Genomic DNA, 18,212 nt, shown 5'->3' with positions numbered 1-18,212 from the left:
GCACGACAATTCCAGCAATCATTATCATCATAACGCCAATCAAAATTAAGCTCATCATAATTAATGCTGCAGGATTAGTGAATGCCAAGAAATCTTCAGGCATTTGATCGCAGCCATTTTTCTCTTCATTTGATGAAAAATATTGAGGACATGAGAAGCACTCCAAGGAATCTGGGAAACAAATTTTAAAAGTCAAATGAGAATCAATACAATGCAATTTCCACTTCAAACATGAGGTCAGGCACATGCACATTTCAAAAAGCTGTCACACTCAGAGGTGGGTTGCATAATTTTTGATGAAAAAAAACCAAAGAAACAATAACTTCACCACTGGTTTTGGAAATGTTGCATTTTCTGGAATCTTCTTGCACAATCTGTCACTTTTGCTTCAAAGTTGTCTTTCCGAATTGCAAATTATTTTCATCGTTCTCCAGGATATATATATAAATATATATACATATATATATATATATATATATATATATATATATATATATATATATATATATATATATATATATATATATACATATATATATATATATATATATATATATATATATATATATATATATATATATATATATATATATATATATATATATATATATATATATATATATATATATATATATATATATATATATATATATATATATATATATATATATATATATATATATATTTTGAAACATGTGGAGTGTGATGAGCACTCCCTGCGATCCCCACTGGACAAAAAAGGACATGATGCGGTTCCGAGGCATGGCAACCCACTGTGGGCAGTGGATTGTCGATTATGCAATTCTGACTTCGGAACTGTATTGTTACGAATCTTCGCCCACCGGCGCGCGAACGACCGCTTTTAACCGAATCCCTGCGATCCCCATTGGACATTGGACAACATCCCTGAGCGTCATTTGCCCAGTGTTTATTGTCCAATGATAGACGATAGGGTGCTTGTTTGCTGGTAACGCTAATTCGTAATGGTAACGCTGGTTCGACAAAAAAGTCCCCATTGGACTCCCTGCGATCCCCATTGGACAATCCACTGCCCACAGTCGGTTGCCATGCCGAGGAACCGCATCATCTCCCTTTTTGTCCAATGGGGATCGCAGGGAGTGCACCTGATTATATATACATACATGTACATATATGTATATATTTATATATCTTGTGGTGGACACGGAACTCTGCTCTCGGAAAAGCTCCGAGAGTCTGAAGCATCTATTAAAAGGCATTGGACGGCATTTACAACACTCACCTCGAGCCATCACTTTGTTTGTATCCATGTTCGGTTTGTGCTACCTGTGAGATCACTGAAGGAGACAGGGAATTGTGCTCTCAGCTGCACAATGTCTGGTAATTTGAAGTGCAAACCAGCGTTACGAACTGCATCCTATTGTCTATCATTGGACAATAAACACTGGGTAAATGACCCTCAGGGATGTTATGTCATGATCAAAGCAGAACAGGACAAGTCAAGACAGTTCCAAGCTTGTATTAGCAATAACAGGCAAGGAAGTATTTGCAGTATCTGGCAAGTAAGTATTTCTCTGCAAGTATTTCGAATATGTATATCATTCCCATTACTTGTCGGCAACATACCTACCCTCAGAATTTGACCAACATTTACATAACACTTCCACAAAAAATGGATCCAGACGTCTGAATCCATGAAAGTAAGGGAAGATGAGTGAGAAGAGGAAGAGGTGAGAAATGAATAGTTGGGGTTGGTATTGTGGCCCCGGAACACCTGAGTTGCCAGCCAATGGTGTGACCCAATGGTCCTTGGATTAAACTCCTCACGCTTCCTCCTCCACTGTGCTTGCACTCTCTCAGAGAACCCAATGGTATGGGTGAATGCATGTGAAGGTGCTCCGTTTGCGCTCCAGGGATTTGAACGCCCATCAGTATGGATGGCTGCACGCAGTGATATGGGGCAGTTAGTGATGGGTGAACAGCTGGCGGTGACAACAGGAAAGTTGAGGACCTGCGATATGGCCGGCAATGAGGTGAGGCAACTGGGATGCAGCGAAAATCCATCAGGCATGAGGTGAATAGGTGTGTGGGTGTACAAAGACGAGAAACACACGAAATGTAATTGAAAAGCACCAAATAAGCAAGCTGTGTGAAGTGAAAAAGAGCACTGTACAGCAGGCATCCTCAGGTCAATAGACCCTAAGCTTTGGCACAACCACTCATTTCTGGTCATGTGCTGGTGCTGGTGCTTGAGGTCAGAAGGTGGAGTGCTTTGTATTTCATGGTGCAAACATCAAGCAAAAAAAAACGTCGTCACATCATCGATGGGCTACTCTGATACTTTTTTATTTTTACTTGCGTGTAATCTTGTGTTGTATATATATGGGTGACAATGCGTGTGAGGTTGTTGTTGTTGGTATTGTTGTTTTTTGTGTGTATTGGGGAATCTTCCATTCTCCAATTGACAGATTTACATGGGAAACTTCATGGAGTCATGGATGGGCTCTGTTCGACCACCTCTTCAGAATGGCAGCCTACCGAGCGATGGCGATACGCGCGCGAACGCGCGCGCGCACACACACACACACGCACACGCACACACACACACACACACACACACACACACACACACACACACACACACACAACAGACCTCAACATAAGTTAAATCGAAACCTGCACCCTGTGTGTAGTTTCATTTTTTTACCAGGATAGATAAATAATGAAATTACATGTATTTTTTTTTTTTGGCCAAAGAGGTCTCAGAGGAATTCTGAATGTTATCCATTGTCCTGTTGTATCTCGTGCAAACAAGAGTGGTAATTTGGGGGAAGTGGTAGTCAAATTACATATCTCATAATAAGGTGATTGCCCCCAAATAAAACTATTTAAGAACACTCATTATTTGAAGGTTTCATTGATTGAGTGATTATTTTTGACAGGAATTGGAGTGGTTTTGTTGATTACCTAAAATTTATGTTGAAAATCTTCCAGTGGATTTTTCAGTGCACCTACCTGTTCCATTGGAGTATTCTCGACTTGTGCAAACAATGCAGTCAAAGCAGCAAAACGGTTCCCCTTTACGTGCAACCTTCCTCGTTCCTGGGACACATGACTCACTGCACACCGACTGTGGAACCTGGAAAACATTTCTGTTATGGGTTGCAAAAAAAGTATTTTTCTGTGGTATAAGGTCATCAATGCAGTGTTGGTTTATGTTTTCCGCAACCTACAAAATGAGTAACTAGAAAGGCAGTCAGTTGAGCACGTACCTCCGACAGAGTGAGCAGTTTACGCTTTGTATCCAAGTAATAGGTCGGATCTGCATCCGAACCTTAACCAAAATCTAATTGGCTTGTTCTTATCACCTATCCAACTCATCCACCAATTTTTTCATTATGCGTTCATATCTTCATGAAATACCATGCTATGTTTCAACATTGATGCTACAACTCATTTGCAAAGTGTCACTAAAATTTCTAGTATCCGGATTCAGATTTTCAACAAATTCAGATCTTCATCCTTGTCACACACCCAATCTGCCCATCATGTTTCATTCGATTCTGTCGAAAGCGTTTTTAAATATCATGCTGTACTGTACTTTAAATTGGATTTGGCCCTGTCTCACAACGATGAAGAATCACTTCAAAAAACAAAAAATTCTCATATCCGGATCCGATTCGGATCTTCACCAAAATAAAATTATTTCGTCATCGTCTGAAGTAGTAAGCTGGATGGCGGTCTCTCTCAACAATGGAGCATGCTCATCCTGGATGTGTTCAGTTGTCACGAGGCTGATGACACCAAAATGCTGCTCTCTCAGAGCAACACTGATCTCGCCATCATCGCAGGTGGGATGACATTGCTCCTGCAGCCCCTTGATGTGTACATTAACAAGCTGTTCAATGATGGGCTACGTCGTTGCTGGTCAGACTGGATAATGAGTGGGGAGAAGACCTACACCAAGAGCGGGAGGATGAAAAAGGTCGAACTTCCGATGATCTGTGGCTCGATCATCAAGGTGTGCGAGGAGATATGGTTGGACATCATCAAGCTGCATTTCTGAAATGCTGCATCTCCAGTAACATGGACGGCACATAGGACAACATAATTTGGGAGGAGGAGGCTGCAAATGACAGTGACTGTAACGTGGACAGCGAAGGGGACTTGCTCTATCTACCCTGATTTGGACAAGGAGTTGTCTGCCATCTTCGACGAGGAAAGCATTGATGAGGATTTCATCGGTTTAACTGAAAAGCTTCATCAAACCCAAACGGCCTTTTTCAGGGCGACAAATCCATAATAAATATGTATGATACTAGTATGAATCCCTTTTCTTCCTTTCTCTAGTAACAAAAAACAAATCTTCTTGAGAGTATTAAAAAATAAGGAAGAAAATTAAAAACTTATTGGTATCCCCTCCACTCTCATCAACTTCTTTAAAATGAGAATAAGACTGTTAGACGAAAATAAGCGGACATAGGAGTAAGCTTGTTGATACCTCCATCACTTTGTTACATACAAAGTTAATGTACAAACGTATTTAGATCGAGATCAGAAAATAAAATGATCAATATATTGATTTATTTGAGGGTGAAAAACATGGGTGTGGTGAATACACCGGGAAAGGTTTTTTTTGGTTTTTGAGGGTGAAAAACAGGGATATGATTAATACACAGCAGCGGTTTATACATTGGAAAATTCAGTAATCATTTTAGAAGAGGAATGTTTCTTGACAGCTTACTCAGAAATCAAAATAGTTCCCCAGAAATTTTCTGCCTCAGGTCAAGAATTTAGCAGCCTAGGAGAATTAACCTGCTCTGGAAAGAAACCTCCATCTTATTACCCTGTACCCCCCCCCCCACTCAGCAAGAGACAGGGTTTTGCAATTGTGTGTGTGTGTGTGTGTGTGTGTGTGTGTGTGTGTGTGTGTGTGTGTGTGTGTGTGTGTGTGTGTCCAGGCCATAACTTGTTCACTGACTGAGCTTTTGTGATCAAATCTTCATTAAACCTTCATTTGGAGAACATGAATATGGAGAACACAAATAAGAAAAATGGACAATTGTTTTTTTTAGTTGTTGTTTTCATCAAGTTTAGTTAGAATACAAAGCAGATGCAGATGGGCTTTGGATTTTGAGAAGCTTCGAGTCTTCCCTTGAATCGGTGTTGCCTGGCCTACCCAAAATAGCTTAGCATATTAATTCTACGTTCTGCTTGAATAACGTATTCAAGTGTCATTTCTCATATTTAAATAAAAATGTTGCAATGTTTTTGTGTTTTTTGCCAATTATTGAGAGGATTTTAGAAAATAAGTCGAAGATTATTTTATCGACATGTGCAAATCTATAACTTGTAACTTTGGAAATATGACAACTTACATTTTTATTCCCATCACTCCAAAAATATCCATCATTTTTAACAAAAAACCTCTGATCAGGTGGAGCTTTGGAATCATAGTATCCAATGGTTTTAAATCTTATTTTACTCTTGGCATCTCTTTGCCAAATTATTAGGTCATAGAGTCCAGGAGGATCACCGTAATCATCAAAAAACATCTCTCCCAAATCCGTTTTAAATTTCACTTTTCGCATATAAAAGAGGAGCTGAAAAAGTGAGGGGTACAAAGAAAACGATGCTATTTTATTTCGTATTTTTTTTAACCATGTTGTTCACAACACATTGTTGTTTTTACCACAAAATAAAGAAACGGTAAACAAAGAACGATTAATTCTTACTTGCCATGGATGGAAATCAGATATTCTGCCACATGTCCCATTGTACAATGGACTGCCATGGGATGCACAAGTTTGGATGTCCATTAAGGCGTGCGCGACAGCATGTACAGTCAGATAGGTATAATATGATAGATATAGTTTGGAAACATCTGTAAACTGCGAGTAAACTTTGTCTAAAGATTCTTGGCCAGAGCATGGTGGAAGTTCAATTTTTTCTCCATACCAGGTGCATCTGAAAACATCCTCCCACAATTCAACTATATAATCATTCAATGATTTCTCATTCCAATAAAGTGGGTTTTCTTCTCCTATTTGTTCCCCACTGTTTGTCAAATATATTTTTGTCTTGTTGATATTCATGTAGTTTGTGTAATTTGATATTAAATTATTGCTTTTTGTTATTTCACATGTCTAAGGGTGCAAAACATGTCGTGACAGTTTAATTAAACAATGGTTTGATGTAGTTCAAAATTTAAGGTAAAATTTACACTGTTTTAACGAAGGTTGCAAGAAGTCAATATGAGTCCACACTCTCAAATTATTTATAATCTGAAATAAATGTTCTGAGAAGAGCATGGATCATGTTAAATTTGTGTTTCAGGTTACCACACCTTGCTTGATGAAATGCTTTCAAATGAAATTTCATTGTCACAACACATTCAAATTTAAGACAGTTTTTCAGACAAGGAAGAATCTTTTCAGTGATTACCATCCAACTGGGACATGGAAACATCATTTGGCTCACAGCTGGTGTATTTTCATTATTTGCGAGAATAAATTTTAAAAGCATGAACACTGAACTCACAAATTTATTTCAAACATGTAGTTTTAGATGAAGTTTTAAGAGTGCATGAAGGTCGTTGGACTTTTGCAGCTTGCTGAATTGTCAAAGATATTGCAATGACATTAGCATTTCATGCTGATGGAATTTGACTTGCGGGTTTCCTCTGAGGCAGTGAGTGAAGTTACACTTGCTCAGGGAAATTGAAGAGATGTAAATCTGAGCCAAGGCAGAATAGAAACTTGAAAATTGCAGCAAGATTGAAGTACCCATAATAGTATAACAGATGAACTCTATTAAGGCGATCCCATGGGAACCATTGCATTCATATTGAGATATTTATTTTCAAGTTTGACTTTCAATTTATCTGATGTAAAGAATTTGGTTTTTATTCTCCTTATTGGATTCGTCAAAATAGGGGTCTTGGTTGGATTTTTTGAATAAAAGTTTTGAATTTCCCATCGATCTTTGGAAATCTTAAATTTACTGATTTAGAATATCGAAACAACTGGTGGTTGTTTTTTTTTCCCTTTGCGAGTGTCAAAATTTAAAGTGAACCCTCCCAGTGCTCAAAATATCCACATTCATTTCAACAAGAGTTTCAATAACCAAGTTTTCTGACAGGATGATATATAGCAAGTTAACTTGCATTTGAGATGCATTTTCTGGGAATGATTACATTCCTGATGATAGAAAACTTATGGATTGTGTCATCCTGCTGAAGAATCTGGGGAGTGGTGCATGGGTGAGAGGGGGAGAGAGAGAGAGAGAGAGAGAGAGAGAGAGAGAGAGAGAGAGAGAGAGAGAGAGACAGAGAGAGAGAGAGAGAGAGAGAGAGAGAGAGAGAGAGAGAGAGAGAGAGAGAGAGAGAGAGAGAGAGAGAGATAGCAGTGTAGAGGTAGTAGAAAAACAAACAATCAGAGAGGCCCCTTCAACCTTTTCCCTCAGTGTTATCTTGTGAGATTCCAATATACTTGATCTTCAGATGTTACAGAATTTTGGAGAAAACCGTTGTGATCCTGGGTGCCAACCCTAAGGGGAAAGCAGTAATGCATTATACTATCAAGAAAAGTCTTGTAGGTTGTGAAGAGATAAGACTTTACGGGAAGATTTGAAATATCTGAGGACACCCAATGGATAAATACCAGAGGTTTACGAGGCCATCTTTGGTATAAGAACAGCCAAAGAGAGATAATGGTCAATATTGAAGCTCATGAAGGAGCTACAACATAAAATGGATCAGGATAGAGCAGAACAAAAAGAACAGGATAAAAAGAGTGTGGTGAGGGAGCGACACACCAACAACAGAAGTAAGGAACAAAAATAGAGGTAGACTTTGAGAAATATTGGATGTGGGGAAGAATGAGGGCAAGGGGAGGACACAGTGGGTGAAAAAGATGTACACAGCCATAAACTGCCAAGAAGGGGAAAAATGTAAACTTGAAAAGATGTGGGCTTAGGGAGGGTTTATTGGGATAGAAACAATCAAAGTTGTTGATGGGGGATGATTTGATGTCGGATGATTTGTGTTATGTCAGGTCAGATTACATCTGTGACTTGGTAGAGGTACCATGTAAACCTGTACTAACCTGTTCCATGGTCGGGTTGTCGGTGACTAAACTATCTCCCGCACCAAGTTTATTTGTGAGGAGGGTGTATGATAAGGACACAAAGCATGATTAAAAACAAAACCTGTCGAAGGGCGGAGGAGCTCCTTGTGAACCTACAGCCATCCATGTCTAGTTCCCAATTGTGTCTGCCGACGTCCTCCTACAGTTGGGTGACTTTAGATTTGGAGGTTGGTAGCTGGATTTGCACTCCGGCCACAATAAAACCATTCATTCCACAAAACATTCTAAAAGAATAAAAAAAATCGAAAAAACCCACTCTGTGAGAGGACCTCCTGTGCAGCTGCCCTTCGCAGGGCAGCTCACCGGATGATGGAATCTGATTGTGGTCGTGTGTGTCGGAGTGGTGCTGAGGTGTCAAGCACCAGATGCCATCTCCTTGGGTTAACCTGAGGCGGTCCAGTTGGGTGGGTGCCTGGAAAGTCCCAAACTGAAGAGAGGATGATCACCTGTCTCTAATATCATCTGTGCTCAAGCATTTGGACATTAGTATTGCAGCACTCTCTGAGGTTCGGAGACCAGAGAGTGGTGACATCATGAAGGTGGTCACACCGACTGTTGCTCGAGTCACTATGATGTTTACCATGCACAAGTAGTTGCTGGAGCTGTGTCCAATAAGCTGAGTCCATTGAAAATTGAGGTAACATTGGTCAATGAGTGTATTCTGAGAGGAAGGATTTGTCACTCTTTTAGTGTCATTTTTCTGGTTTCTGTATATGCTCCGACTGAGGCGAGTGATCTCACTATGAAGGACGGATTCTATGCCACACTAAAGTCTGTGGTTGAACAGTGCCCCAGGTGAGATACTTTTACAGTCTTGGGGGATTTCAATACATCGACTGTAACTGATATGGATGGTTATGAGACATGTGTTTGTTCACGTGGTAAAGGGTCGTCTAGTCCATGCTAAAATTATCGTGGCTGGTGGTAATGCTGCAATCATGTTGTCAAATGCAGTTGTGCACGCTGCCTGGAACACCGGCATCATCCCAACTGACTGGAAGAGGGGCTGTTTTGTCCCTCTCTGGAAAGAGAAGAGTGATCGTCAAGATTGGCTCAACTACCGAGGCGTGACACTGCTCTCAGTGCCGGGCAAGGTCTTTGCTCTTTCAATTATTGATATGGTTCACCACCATTAGCTTGAGCACCAGCGTCAAGAGCAGTCCGGCTTTACACCAAAGAGGTCAACGATTGACTGTATTCTTGCTCTTCGGGTCCTCACCAAACGCAGATGAGAGTTTTGGCAGGAGCTGCTTGCAGCCTTTGTTGATCTCTTTAATTTGTTTGATTCAGTGAAACAGGATGTCATCTGGAGGATTCTTGGTCTTCGTGGGATGTCCCCAAAACTGATCCATCTGATGTCTGAACTATACCCTTGTACTGAGAGGTGCTGTGAGATGTGGAGATACCATCTCTGACTTATTTACAGTTGTTACTGGAGTTCTTCAGGGGTGAGTACTGGACGCCACACTTTTCAGCACTTGTATGGACTGGATTCTGTAGAAGATGTCAGAGAGATCAAACTGTGGTGCATCATTGGGGAGTGTCAAGATCTCTGAGTTTGATTTCACAGATGATGCAGTCATCTTTCTGGAGACTCTAGATATCTTTTTGGGGGCCCTCAAGGTGCTGAATGAGGAGTCGGAGCCGCTGGGATTATGGGTTTCCTGGGTCAAAACTAAGATCCAGGCTTTCAATGACATCTTGGATGCTGGTATCCTATCTGTACCTGTTTGTGGTGAGAATTCTGAGGTCACGGAGAGATGCACTTACCTTGGTAGTGATATTAATGTCTATGCTAGCTGTGAGCCAGAGGTCAACAGGCACCTGGGTCGGGCCTGGGAGTCATGAATTCACTGGATCATGGAGTGTCGTGCTGCCGGTAACTGTGGTGGAGGACAAAAGTCCGAGACTTTAGGTCCTTGGTGCTTCCAGTCTTGCTCTATGGATGTGAGACTTTGACTCTGACTGGGGATCTGAGACTGAGACTTAATTCCTTTGGGAGCAGCTATTTTTGGAGAATCCTTGGCTATCACTGGTCGAACTTATTGTCCAAAGAGCAGTTGCTGAGAGAGACTCGAATGAGATTTGTTACCTGCATAGTCTGTGAGTGTCAGCTGTGACTGTATGGACATGTTGCTCGTTTTCCTGATGCTGATTCTGCTCAGCAGATTCTGTCAATGAGGGAACTTCATGAGTGGAAGAGCCAATGGGCTGACCACATGCCTCATAGTTGCAGTAGGTTGATCGGCATCTCAAGGAGATGGGGATGGGCCAGGCATCTGCCTCGGGGATGGCCAGACGGGGTCCCCTAGAGTACCGGCGAAAATGGATCCAGCAACGCGATGCTGCGGCGTATGCTTCCATTCCTGACCTGATCTGTTGATCTGAGATGGTGGTGAACAGTTGTCTTGAAACCCTGTTGGAAAGATTAAGATTAAAGATGGTTCTTCAAGTGGGGGAGGTGAGCAGTGATTCTGGATTTTGTGAGTTTTACCACATGAGGATCACTGTAAGACCACGTACACCATGGAGAAACTTCAGGGAGTGGGTGGGATGGGGGGCAGAGCAGGTAAAGAGCTAAATCAGACAGGAGTTCGTGGAAAAGACAGACCACTCATTTTTTGATTGGCCAATAAACTCACCTTCATCTTTCGCGATTCCAATGATCTTGAATGCCTTGGTTTCCACAGTGTCAAGCTGAGCAATGTGTGAGGCAGGAACACGAGCCCAGAAGGAAGAGCAGGACTCCATCAAGCTGTGGTTGAAGGCCTTCAGGTGAACAAGTTTTCAGGTATGCAAAGGAAGGACTGGAGGATTCCCAGTCGGTAAATGGCTTGGAAGGCAAACTTGGAAATGCTGTTTGCCTTGGAAAGATAAGGCTGATAGTGAGCCCCATTAGTTTGCGTGACGGAACTTCATCAATAGGATTGTTAATAAGGTAAAAGGAATGGTTCACCAGACGGTTCTTTTTGAAATATAGAGTGAAAGTGTGAGATTTATCAGCCAACGTGTCTGTGGCACTAAAGTTGATAAGACTAAATTTTCTCCAGGTTTTCGCCATGGAAACAGATTGGTGGATATATTTGACAATATTACGAGAGTATTAGTGTGAGACTGTGAGAATTTAAACCATTAAAGGATGTTCCATTAATCATACAAGCATCTAATAATTTCCATGTCAGCAGATATATGTAGCTGATGTCTGCAAATAATTGGTGCTGATCACTTGTCTGTGGGAGAAAAATAAAACGATGGGCCTTTTGATTTTCATCATAATAGGAAACATAGAAATGATACTTCTGATACTCATTACCTGTTTTCCATTGAGGAAATCTCCTTTCAATATAAAACTTGGTTTTTTTGGCTTCATTTTTCTGAGGAAATCTTGAAATTCTGCAATTTGTCCTGATTTTTCTCCAAAACCGATTGTGCCTTGAAGGATGTGCACATATCGAGATGTTGAATACAGCTGTGATGTGATCCAGTCAGATGCTGCGATCCATGTTTTCCCAGTGACATTTTGTAGAAGAAGCTCTCCAATCATTGGCAATGCATCTTGTTCATTGGAGTACAGTATGATTACACTTGTTCTTGTCTGTGCCACAAGTGTCCCTTTAATGCCACAAAAATAAATATTCAGAAGTTAAACAGTTAAATTGAATGATTTTCACAATTAGCATGATAATGTTGCAGGAAATTTTTTCTCCCCATGCCTGACCCCATCCATCCCTATCGAACCAAACACATGACACTGCTCTTTCACCTCTTCATGAGGCATCAGAGACTCAGTCACGTCTCCAATGATCTAAGGTCAGGGTGAAGTGTGGGAGCATAGGCCAGAGCAGCATATCACCACATCCACTTTCCATTGATACTCCAAGGGCCTCCGTGTTGCTATCCCCCCAGGAAAATGCCCAGCCCATCCCCATCTACTTGAGATACCCAATCAACCTGCTGCAACCACGACGCACGTCGTCGGCAGATTGACCTCCACTCACTAAGCTCCCATGCTATGATAATCTTGTGAGCAGGATCAGCATCAATAAAATAAGCCACATGTCCACAGAAGCATATGACAATCACAGATGATACAGGAAACAAATCTCATCTGTGTCTCTCTCAGCAACCTTGTCAGGTCTTGACTTGTCTTGACTCTTGTCAGGTCAGGATCGATCTGAGACCTGCTACAGGTACCATGTAAACCTGTACTAACCTCTTCCATGGTCGGGTTGTCGGCGACTAAACCGTCTCCCCAACCAGGTTTTCAGGTGAGGAGGGTGTTTGGATATGGACACCCAGCAGGATTAAAAACAAAACCTGTCAAAGGGCGGAGGAGCTCCTTGTGAGCCAATGGCCATCCAAATCTAGTGCCCAACTGTGTCTGTGGACGTCCTCCTGCAGTTGGGTTACTTCTTATTAGGAGGTTGGTGGCAGGATTTGCACTCCGGCCACCGTAAAACCCTTCATTCTGCAAAACGCAAAAACGCAAAAAAATCTGAAAACCCACTCCGTGGGAGTACCTCCTGTGCAGCTTCACTTCGCAGGGCAGCTCACTGACTGACGGGATTGGAGCAAAGCCTTCGGGACCCCCAATCTATGATGATAGGAGGGAAACCACGGGGTAACATCGCTGGGTCAGATTGCGGGAGAGTGTGTCGGGGTGGTGCTGAGGTGTCGTCCACCAGACGGCGGTCTCCTTGGGTTAACCTGAGCTGGTCCCTTCGGGTGGGTGCCTGGAATGTCCTATCCCTAAGAGAGATGATCACCTGTCTCTGTTATCATCTGAGCTCAAGCATTTGGACATCGGGATTGCAGCTCTCTCTGAGGTTCGGAGACCGGATTGCGGCGAGATAATGGTGGGTGGTTACACTTACTATTGGTCTAGTCGCTCTGATGGTTACCATACCAAAGGAGTTGCTGTAGCTGTGTCCAATAAGCTGACCCCAATGATAATTGAGGTAACACCGGTCAACGAGCATATTATGAGATTAAGGATTCGTCACTTCTTAGGTGTCATTTCCCTGGTCTCTGTTCATGCTCCGACTGAGGCGAGTGATCTCACCGTGAAGGATGCATTCCACCACACTCGAGTCTGTGGTTGATCAGTGCCCCAGACGAGATACACTTCTAGTCTTGGGGGATTTCATTGCATCGACTGGAACTGATACGGATGGTTATGAGGTGTGTGTTGGTCCCCATGGGTCAGGAACTCTGAACCAGAATAGCACTAAGTTCCTTGACTTTAGAAGAAGTCATGGATGTAGGGTGGCTGGTTCATGGTTTCAGCGCCCACAAGCTTATCGCTGGACTTGGTATTCCAACGCTGGCGGTGTTGCAAAGGAGATTGACCATGTCCTCATTGACGGTCATTGGAGGATGATCCAGAACTGCAGGGTCTACCGGAGTGCTCAGTTCCTCAATACTGACCACAGGCTTGTTGTAGCAACTCTAATGCTGCACCTTAAATCCTGGAGAATGGTACCATCCCAGCCTAGGCTGGATGTTGGCAAGCTCAGGGATGAGAGAGTAGCTGAGGAGTTTGCGAACAGGCTGAATGGACACTTGGGGGGTCTGGGTGCTTTGGGGGGTCCTGAAGAGTTGTGGAGCGCCTTCAAGACCACCGTCCTTGATGTTGCGGATGGATGTCTTGGAGCTCACCGCAGGGCAAAGAAGAATTTTGTCTCTCAACGGACACTGGATATCATTGACCAGAGTCGCAGGGCCAGGCTGAATGGCAGAGCTGAGCTGTTCAGGGAGCTGAGGCGGAAAACTGTACGTGCACTAAGGGTGGACAAGGAGGCCTATGTGCGAGGAATCTGTGAGGGGGTAGAGCATCACCTGTGGACAGGTGATTCTCGTCCCGCTTACAGGGGAATTCGTGCATTACGTTCATCCAAGCCCATCCCTCAGAGCACTACAGTTCGAGCAGAGAGTGGTAGGCTCTTGGCAGAGGAGTCTGAAGTGAAGGCCCGCCTGGCCGGTTACTTTGAGCGGTTGTACCAGGCTAATCCCCAAGCTGTCGAGTTGGACGTCAAGGGTGTTACAATCCCTGTTGCTGACCCTCGAATAAACTGTGGTCCACCTTCGCTTGTGGAAACACGGGCTGCGATGAACCAGTTGAAATGGGGCAAAGCTCCAGTGATCTGTGGCATCCATGCTGAACTTCTCAAGGCTGGTGGAAATGCTGCACTCTTGTCGTTGCATGCAGTTTTGTGCTCTGCCTGGAACACAGGCATCATCCCAACTGACTGGAAGAGGGGCCTTGTTGTCCCTCTTTGGAAAGGGAAGGGTGATCGCCAAGACTGCATCAACTACCGAGGGGTGACGCTGCTCTCAGTGGTGGGCAAGGTCTTTGCTCGGATAATTCTTGATAGGGTTCGCCACCATCTGCTTGAGCACCAGCGTCCAGAGCAGTCAGGCTTTACACCAAAGAGGTCAACGATTGACCGTATCCTTGCCCCTCGTGTCCTCACCGAACGCAGACGAGAGTTTCGGCAGGGGCTGTTTGCAGCCTATGTTGATCTCTGTAAAGCGTTCGATTCAGTGAATCGGGATGTCCTCTGGAGGATTCTTGGTCTTCGTGGGGTGCCACCAAAACTGATCGATCTGATGTCTGAACTCTACTCTGGTACTGAGAGTGCTGTGAATTGTGGTGGTACCATCTCTGACTTATTTCCAGTTGTGACTGGAGTTCGTCAGGGATGTGTACTGGCCCCCACACTTTTCAGCACTTGTATGGACTGGATTTTAGGGAGAATGTCGGAGAGATCAAGTTGTGGTGCATCGTTTGGGAATGTCAAGATCTCGGACCTTGATTTTGCAGATGATGCAGTCATCTTTGCGGAGACTTTAGACATCCTTTTGGGGGCCCTCGAGGTGCTGAATGAGAAATCGGAGCCGCTGGGATTACGGGTTTCTTGGGTCAAAACTAAGATCCAGGCTTTCGTTGACATCTTGGATGCTGCTGTCCTGTCTGTGTCTGTTTGTGGTGAGGATGTTGAGGTCGTGGAGAGATTCACTTACCTTGGCAGTGATATTCATGTCTCTGCTGGCTGCGAGTCATAGGTCAATAGAGGTCTGGGTCGGGCCTGGGGTGTCATGGATTCACTGGATCATGGGGTGTGGCGCTGCCCGTACCTGTGCGGGAGGACGAAACTCCGAGTCTTCAGGTCCTTGGTACTTCCAGTCTTGCTCTGTGGATGCGAGACTTTGACTCTGACCAAGGATCTGAGATGGAGACTTAATTCCTTTGGTACCAGGTCTCTTCGGAGAATCCTTGGCTATCGCTGGTCGGATTTTGTGTCCAACGAGCGGTTGCTGAGAGAGACTTGGATGAGATTTGTTACCTGCATAGTCCGTGAGCGTCAATTGCGGCTGTATGGACATGTGGCTCGTTTTCCTGACGCTGATCCTGCTCACAAGATTCTCTCAGCGAGGGAGACTCATGAGTGGAGGAGGCTAGTGGGGCGACCACGTGCCTGTTGGTTGCAGCAGGTTGACCATCATCTCAAGGAGATAGGGATGGGCCTGACATCTGCCTGGGGGATGGCCAGACGGAGGCCCCTGGAGTACCGGCGGAAAGTGGACACAGCGACGCGCTGTTCTGGCACATGCTCCCATACCTGACCTGACCTGAGCATGTCACCACATCCACTTTCCATTGATACTCCAAGGGCCTCCGTGTTGCTATCCCCCAGGAAAATGCCCAGCCCATCCCCATCTCCTTGAGATACCCAGTCAACCTGCTGCAACCATGACGCACGTGGTCAGCACATTGACCTCCACTCACTAAGCTCCCATGCTATGATAATCTTGTGAGCAGGATCAGCATCAATAAAATAAGCCACATGTCCACAGAAGCAGATGACAATCACAGATGATACAGGTAACAAATATCATCTGTGTCTCTCTCAGCAACCGCTCAGGAGACACAAAGTCAAACCAGCAATAGCCATGGATTCTCTGAAGAGACTTGGTACTGAAGGAGATAAGTCTTTGTTCAGTTCCTTGGTCAGAGTCCAAGTCTCACATCCATAGAGCAAGACTGGAAGGTCCAAAGACTTCAAGACTCATTGTTTCATCCTTCTGCATTGTTACCAACAGTGCAACACCACATGGTCCAGTGAATCCATGACTCCCCAGGTTCGACCCAGATGTCTATCGACTTCTAGTTCATAACATGTGAAGCATGAATATCACTGCCAAGGTAAGTGAATCTCTTGGTGACTTCAACATCCTCACCACAGACGGGTACAGACAATATAGCAGCACACAATCTGTCATTGAAAGCTCCGATGTTTAGTATGACACAGGAGACCCATAATCCCAGTCGCTTCACCACTTCTATCAGCACCTAGAAGCCCCCATAAGGATGTCCAGAGTCTCCACAAAGACGACTGCATCATCTGAGAAATCAAGGTCAGAGAACTTGACATTCTCAAATGATGCACCACACCAAGATCTCTCCAACGTCCTCCTCAAAATCCAGTCCATACAAGCGATGCAAAGTGTGTGGGCCAGAACAAACCCTGACAGACCCCAGTAACAACTGGAAATAAGTCAGAGATGGAATCAATACACCTCACAGCACTCTCAATACCAGAGTAAGTTCAGAAAACCCATTTTATTACTTTTGGTGACACCCTGCGAAGACCGACAATCCTCCAGAGGGCATCCCGGTGCATTGAATCGAAACCTTTTCGGAGCTCAACATTGGCTGCAAGGTGCCTGCACTCTCGCCTGCATTGGGTGAGGGCCCAAAGAGCAAGGACATGGTCCATCATTGACCTATTTGTTGTAAGGCCAGACTTCTGAGCATCTCATTCCCATACAAGGTTTATGGTCATTGTCCAAGTTTTTCCTTTTTAGAAAACCCGGTTGTTAAAATAGGATTTGTGAGTTAAAGCTTAATTGTCTGCCTCTATGGTTGTGATGTGCAATTCATCTACCTTCCGTTTGTCCAAATGCATTCGAACGTCAGAAGGAATGCACTTATAAAAGTCCTCCACCAACATCAGCTACATTAACTTATCACAGTCGTTCACAATTTCCTTGGAACTACACCACCTGGTAAACAATGTCTCTTTTTCCCGAGCAAATTCCACATATCTTTCACTCTTTTTCTTCCGACACTGCCAAAACTTCTGACTTTAAGCCTATGAGTTGGTACCCGAGGAGTTCTTAATGGCAGCTTTCACCTCATCATACTGAGTCAACATGTACATGAGTATTGCTGAGTAAATCTCCTGACCCTTACCGACAAACACCATTTGCAATAACATAGTCCAATACTCCTTAGGCCACTGCAATGCATGTGCCACTTTTTTCAAAATGCAAAAAGTACTTATCTATCTCAGTTTCTTTAAAGAGTGGAACAAGTCAACTGTCTGGTGAGGTCCCAAAATTTTGACGAGTCATCCGAGGTGTTGGAATAGGCACGGTTGCATTCCTTTGTCTATCTTCAACTCGCATATTCAAAGCTGTCCCCGCACCTCCTCTTCCATAATTTCCAGATCTTTCACCAGCAACTCCAATTCTCTATCCTTTATTCTCTCCCGATATTCTCTGTCTTGTGCTTCATATTGCAGCTCCAATGCTCTTATCTGTAACTTTCGCAATTTCACATTATCACCCTGTATTAATTGAAACGCAGTGTCAGGCAAAAGTTTCTTTCAACGAAATAGCTTAACACCAACACCAGGACTTCTGCTGTCTTTAAACTCGGCTTAAACTCTAATTCCACTGGCAACTTCCACTGGCAACTTCCACTGGCAACTTCCACCGAACTTACAGATGATGAACCTTGCCATGTCAAAAACGAATGCAATTGAAGAAACTTACCGTGTTGAAGCGAATAGGAAAATGAACATGGTCAACCTTGTGTCTGGGGAGCATGAGCGTGAGCCCCACAGGAATTATCTCGCAGTATAGAATTTCAACACAACCCTGGTCAAACTGTGAGAAGGAGTGGGGAGGATGGATGACATTGACACGAGCTGCCCAGAGAAGCTGTCACCGTGTGATGTCAATGTGGAGTTGTTTTGCAACCCGAATGTTGCATTGGTTCCTCGTGAGCACAACCAGTCG

General features: G+C 43.7%; 1 protein-coding gene across 1 annotated transcript in view; it reads right to left on the bottom strand.

Annotated features, from left to right (window-relative positions):
* Positions 1–10,818: 10,818 nt before the first annotated feature.
* The window catches only part of LOC147035734 (extracellular calcium-sensing receptor-like), a 39,216-nt gene continuing 31,822 nt past the window's right edge, over positions 10,819–18,212 (bottom strand). The window contains exons 4-5 of the mRNA XM_085869315.1: positions 11,440–11,738; positions 10,819–11,091 (exon numbers count right to left, since the gene is read on the bottom strand). Of these exons, the coding sequence (XP_085725441.1) occupies positions 10,819–11,091; positions 11,440–11,738 (572 nt within the window). The remainder of the gene's footprint in view (positions 11,092–11,439; positions 11,739–18,212) is intronic.

The sequence above is a fragment of the Eptatretus burgeri genome, chromosome 1 (assembly GCF_056783735.1).
Source record: "Eptatretus burgeri isolate ZD-2024b chromosome 1, Ebu_testis_v1, whole genome shotgun sequence".
Taxonomy (NCBI): domain Eukaryota; kingdom Metazoa; phylum Chordata; class Myxini; order Myxiniformes; family Myxinidae; genus Eptatretus; species Eptatretus burgeri.
The sequence above is the reverse complement of the archived record's forward strand: the minus strand, read 5'-3'. Positions and strand labels throughout refer to the sequence as shown.